Source organism: Brachypodium distachyon, chromosome 2 (assembly GCF_000005505.3).
Source record: "Brachypodium distachyon strain Bd21 chromosome 2, Brachypodium_distachyon_v3.0, whole genome shotgun sequence".
NCBI lineage: Eukaryota > Viridiplantae > Streptophyta > Magnoliopsida > Poales > Poaceae > Brachypodium > Brachypodium distachyon.
In genome coordinates this window covers 31,271,657-31,277,389 of record NC_016132.3, presented here as the reverse complement: position 1 = coordinate 31,277,389, position 5,733 = coordinate 31,271,657, and the positions used below count along the sequence as shown (strand labels likewise).

General features: G+C 45.8%; 1 protein-coding gene across 1 annotated transcript; it reads left to right on the top strand.

Moving 5' to 3' along the window:
• Positions 1 to 639: 639 nt before the first annotated feature.
• On the top strand, positions 640 to 4,817 carry LOC100822112 (cyclin-A1-4-like). Its single transcript, XM_003566356.4, has 11 exons — positions 640 to 924; positions 1,636 to 2,023; positions 2,118 to 2,251; positions 2,995 to 3,087; positions 3,177 to 3,310; positions 3,408 to 3,483; positions 3,557 to 3,633; positions 3,830 to 3,863; positions 3,954 to 4,103; positions 4,202 to 4,336; positions 4,430 to 4,817. The coding sequence occupies exons 1-11, from the start codon at positions 769 to 771 to the stop codon at positions 4,499 to 4,501; spliced, it is 1,449 nt and encodes a 482-aa protein (XP_003566404.1). The 5' UTR covers positions 640 to 768; the 3' UTR covers positions 4,502 to 4,817.
• Positions 4,818 to 5,733: the final 916 nt, after the last annotated feature.

Here is a 5,733-nt window from a genome sequence, read left to right as displayed (position 1 = left end):
TGCCCTGTCGCACGCACGTTGGCCACCGCTTCCAAGCCGAAGGCACAACGGCGGCTAGGGCTCACGCCGCCGCCGACCGGCGTCCCGCGCCCGCCCTGCTCGATTCCCCACCAAACCCAAGGGCTTCGCCGCCTCCCTGTTGCCCCCACCGACGCTCTCCAGTGCTTCCCCCGCAACCGAGCCCGACCGCCGCCCTCACGCGCCGCGCCGCACGCCGGCCGCCGCCCTCCCGCGCGGCCCCGAGCCGGCCCGCCGCCGCCCTCGCTTGCCGTCAATCCCGCCCGATGTCGCCCTCCCGCGCACGCCCTTGCTCGCCGCCACTCCTCCTCTTCCCCTCCCCGTCATGTGCTGCTTCGTGAGCTCGATGGGACCGCCGTCGCCCTGCCGCCGAGCGCCGCCGCACGCGAGTGTCGTCGCCCTCCCGTGCGCCGTCTCCTGTGCTGCTGCCGATGGGGATCGAGGAGGGTCACCGGCGATGGGGATTGGGGATGCCACAGGGAGAGAGGAGAGGACGAGAAAAAAGATAATGAAAATGAAGAAAGCATCAAATGAAAATATTCTCTTTTGGATATCTAGTTAATGGTTTTGGGTATCCAAAAAATACGGATACGGTGTTGGAAATTCTCAGGGAACAAAAACTTGTGTTCCCCTCTCGTCGTCCCCTTCTAATTTGAACTGCGCAGCCGCCAGAGCCCCCGTTCCCGTACTCCATTCGCCGCCGCCACCAAACCCTGGCCCTGTCGCCTCGTCGCGCCTCCTTCTGCCGCAATGTCGACCTTGGTCGCCGGGCGCCGCTCGTCGGTGTCGTCCAAGGCAGAGAATATCGGCGCTAGGGCTGCCAAGCTGACGGCGCAGGATAAGAAACGCGTCGCCCTTGGGAACCTCACCAACATCGTCGGCGGGAGGGCTTCCGCGGCCGATGTGGTATGTTCGTTGCGAGATCGGGGTGTTACTTGAGCAATATGTTCCGATGTTCGCGGGGTCGATTGACTGGGTTCTCGTTAGAACTTAAAAGGGCACGAAAAGTAGAAACATCTCCTCGATATGATAGATACCACATTTGTTGAGCAATTTTGTTCTATAATCTGCGGTGGCATGGGGGGGGGGGGGGGGTTACTATCTTCTAGCCCCCTTCTTGATCTATTTTTTTAGGGTACCTTCTTGATCTATTTGATGCAGCTTTCGTTCGATTTCTCAGTATTGACTACATCATGTGCAATTCCCCATTATCTCCGTCAATTCACGACACTGGCCAAATTATTTTCGTAGGTTTAATATTTTTCACGAAATTTCTTTTTCCGAACAGTTTCTTTTGCTTGTTCCACCTGTCCTGATGCAACATTTCATTGGATCTTTGGTTTCATCTTCTTCACAGATGTTGTAAGGTTAGGGGTTCGAATATTTTGGCGGGCCAAGTTTATTGAACTCTGTCTATCAGGCTATGTTCCTTCTTTTCCAAGATATTTTCAGTATCTTTTTTATCAGTTCCTAATCTTTCATTGGTGATTGGTTACGTGTTTCTTGTCTCATGATCTTGTTGTTGTTTCATGAATCTTTTATTGTGAATGCCTGAACGGGTCGTGCTGTTTAATCTAAGGAATTTTAATAACAAAATCTTGTCTGTTCATATTGCAGAAATTGAGTTCATCCAACTCAGTAGCTTCTGTGAAGAAGGGGAGTTTTGCAAGCTTTCCCAATGTGAACAGCAAATGGGGTTCGCTCACAAAAACAACTTCCAACCAGTTTGATCAAGCCATCTCACACCATGGCAATGCCCTTCAGAAGGAGAATCTTAGCTGCCTTCCTTTGCCTGACATTATGCGTACATTGGCGCCACATCGCAGCTTGTCTGGTCTGTCTGATGATTCTGTTTCTATGGAGGATGATATGCTAACATGCAATTCAGTGCAAAGCCCTGATCTTGAATACCTCGACAATGAGGGCTCTTCAGTGGCAAGGGCAACTCCCTTGCACTGTTGTGCGAATGATAAACTTCACATATCTGACAGTCGGGATGTTACAGGTTTGTTTGCTTGCCAAAATGGGTAATCCTAGTTAGGATTTCTATCCATTGTACTATATAGTTGTTGATTTTTGTTCTTTGTTTACTGTTACAGTAACCAACTTGAGAAAGCAAGGTTCAACTCCAATGGAAATCGACAGTATCTTTGACATTGACATAAACTGTGAGGATCCACAACTGTGTGCAACTCTTGCTTGTGACATTTACAAGAACTTGCGTGAAGCTGAGGTGATCGATTCTTGTTCATGTGAAAGTTTTATATATCTGCATACTCTGTGCAACAAGTAATATCTGCAGTCTATATGCACCTGCAAACTAAATGCCTATTGTTGTGTACCACAAGATATTACTTCTTATGGTTAGAATGCATGCATCACCTGGAAGTTAGCATACACCTCTTTTCAGTTTTGTTGTCATTCAACAAGCATTGCGGTATCTCATAGATTTGTCATGTCTGATTCACTCACATCTCTATGGAACAATTTACTGCCTCGTCATCCATGTTTTCCATATGTTTTCTTCTTCTTTAAGCAATTCTTTTCTCGACCAAAAACAGCAGGGAATTTCCTATCGGAACTTTTATATAAACATAGGGATTAAACTGTACATCAAAGAAGGGAAGAAAAAACAAAAATTACTAGCCTAACTAAAAGTTCATGTGTGTCACATAGCCAATCACCAAATGCAGTTGCACTTTTTTTCCTAGCTCGATGACCAGCCATGGCTAGCTGCCTAGTTCATTTAATTTTGCTTCCATCTTTCAAACTCTGTTTCATTGTCAAGCACCTAATTTTGAACAAGGTGCGAGATGCTGGTATTTTTCCATGAAGAAAGACATCCTTAATTTATCTTCAAGGTCTTGAAAAGCTTCCTAAAGCAGTTGCTGAGAGACACATAGTTTTTCCTAAAGCAGTTGCTGACATCCTTGCGATATCTATTGCTACTGTAATATTATGTTTGTCTTTTAGCAGACCAAGAAAAGGCCTTCACCAGATTATGTGAAAGCCACTCAGAATGATATTGACACAAGCATGAGGGCAGTACTAATAGACTGGCTTGTGGAGGTAAATCATTTATATTTCAAAAAATTAGAAGCTAAAGGCACAAAAATGGACCATCTAATTCTGTTACTTATTGCCCTTCCTCAATTCAGGTCACAGAAGAATATCGTCTTGTTCCTGAAACCTTGTACCTCACAGTCAATTATGTTGATCGGTATCTTTCTCACAAAGAGATCAATCGACACAAGCTACAGTTACTTGGCATCGCCTGCTTGCTTATAGCTGCGTAAGATCCATTGAGTTCGTTTTATATCTGTTACGTTGTTTTAAGTTATTTTTTTATTGATTATGTTGTGATATGCTGTGAAATGTTCTAATTGCAGTAAGCATGAAGAGATCTGTCCACCCCAAGTAGAAGAGCTCTGCTACATTACTGACAATACATACATCAAGGATGAGGTCCATGGCTCAATGCAGATTGGCTCTTGTTTCCTTTTTGTTTCATTTCCTGTCTTCTAACACAGATACACAGGTTTTGCAAATGGAAGCTTCTATCCTGAGTTGCTTGAAGTTTGAGATGACTGCACCTACAGCAAAATGCTTTTTGAGGTACTCCCTCCGGCCGGAATTACTTGTCGAAATATTACATGTATCTAGACGCTTTTTACACATAGATACATCCGTATTTGGACAAATTTGAGACAAGTAATACCGGTCAGAGGGATTAGTTTTCTTTCTTCTGTGTTTGTAGTTTTATTAACATAATGCATATTTGTCCTAAATATTTTCTTCTCTTTGACAATAGGAGATTTATACGTGCTGCTCAAGTATGTCATGAGGTACTTGCCTCTCTTCAATGGTTTACAGCTACTGTCAGTTCTGTATGTGCAATGTGGTCTTCCAGTTTTCTCAACCTTTTCTTTCTGCAGCGCCCGGCTTTGCACCTTGAGTTCCTAGCAAGCTACATTGCTGAGTTATCACTGCTGGAGTACAGCTTACTTTGCTATGCACCTTCACTAATAGCTGCATCTTCTGTTTTCTTGGCGAACTTTATCCTTAAGCCAACAAGGAATCCTTGGGTATATGCTTTCAACCTTCTAGATTTTTATGGACCTAGTTTGCAGTGAACTAATATCTTAATTAACTAACATTTAATTCTCTGTCATATTGAAAGCAGAATACCAGTCTCTCTTATCACACACAATACAAACCGTCGTCCTTACATGATTGTGTAAAGGTACTACACTTGCTTTTCCGTGTTGGCCCTGGAAGCAACCTCCCTGCAATTAGAGAAAAGTACAGCCAACACAAGGTGAGTGTTGTCAACGGGAGATTATAAGCATTTCATTTCAATTTTACTTTGATGCTAAATTTTCTATTCCCTTCTCTCTGTATGTTCTGTCAGTACAAATTCGTAGCGAAGAAGTACTGCCCGCCATCAATTCCAGTTGAGTTCTTCCAAGATACTAGATATTAGAATCCCAGATTATCTCCGATTACGCACTGAAGTCTTCCCATGGCCAGTGGCCCCAAGTGCTAGACTGATTTGTACAGATTGCTGTGGCATACGGACAGCGTTGTAATTAGCTGATTGGTATCCTGTGCATTATAGAGGAACCTGTGCAGCTGTGTTCATTAGCTCAGGCGGCAATGTTGGGTTAGTGCTTTCTTCCTTTCATATGATGTTTAGCTGCTGTAGTATTTTTTGTATGTACTGTACATCATAGATGGACACTGGACAGTGAGCTGTTTCTCTTAAAAATAGCTTCAGTCGTAGGTCATGAGTTGTTTGATGGTACGTTTTTTCGGTGTTGCTTATCTCTACTCTTAAAAGTACGGCCTGTGGTGGAGATAAGAGCTCAGCCATACAACAAAGGCTAAATTTGACATCTCAAGCACAAACATTCTATGATGCACACCACGTTTTTTTTTCTTCTTTTGAGCAGATGAACACCACGTTCGTACTCAGTCACAGATCAGGGTGGTGGCTTGGTCTGCTTGGCATGAGCCCGCGTTTTGTTCATCTTGAGCCCAGCTACCAAACCAGGCTCGTTTGGCCTTCTTGCCAAGCCTGCCTCGGGCTAGCTTGCGAGCTGGAGTTGCCCGACAATGCAGCCCAACAAGGCCTCGTTCCCCTTTCGCTCGCGGCCCCAGCTGCGGCGCCGCGCGCTGGTCGGCATGCCGTCTCGACCCCGTTCGCCGTTGCTCGGTGTGCATGTGTGAGCTGCCGGTGGACTTATTAGTTCAGGGCATCTCTAGCTGATTCTGTATATTGGCCCGATCTAAAAAATAAGCGGTAATATAAAGATGTAGTCAGTAAAAAATTACCCGAACAGATCCCGTAAAATCGGCCTGATCCGGATTTTTCTTTTCTGGATACGAATTCGCGAGCCAAAAGTCCCAATATAGTCTGGGACCGAGTTCGGTTTCGCGGCATGTGCAAACAAACCATTCCGGTTGGTGGGAGGAAAATTTCAGCTCCACTACCCCGCTACTTCTGTGACATCGCCGCTGCTGATCTACTCTCCACACGTCTGGTTGCGCCGTGCTGCCAGAACTCTGGCATGGAGCTCCCAAAAGCTCCCCTCATGGACTCCATTGGGATCTGACACCAATCGCACTCACAAGTAGCTTAGGTACGTCGCGCGGCTCTCGTCGGCGCCTTCTCCACCGCGGTCCCCAACCCGATTTTGGCGGCGGCCAAACACA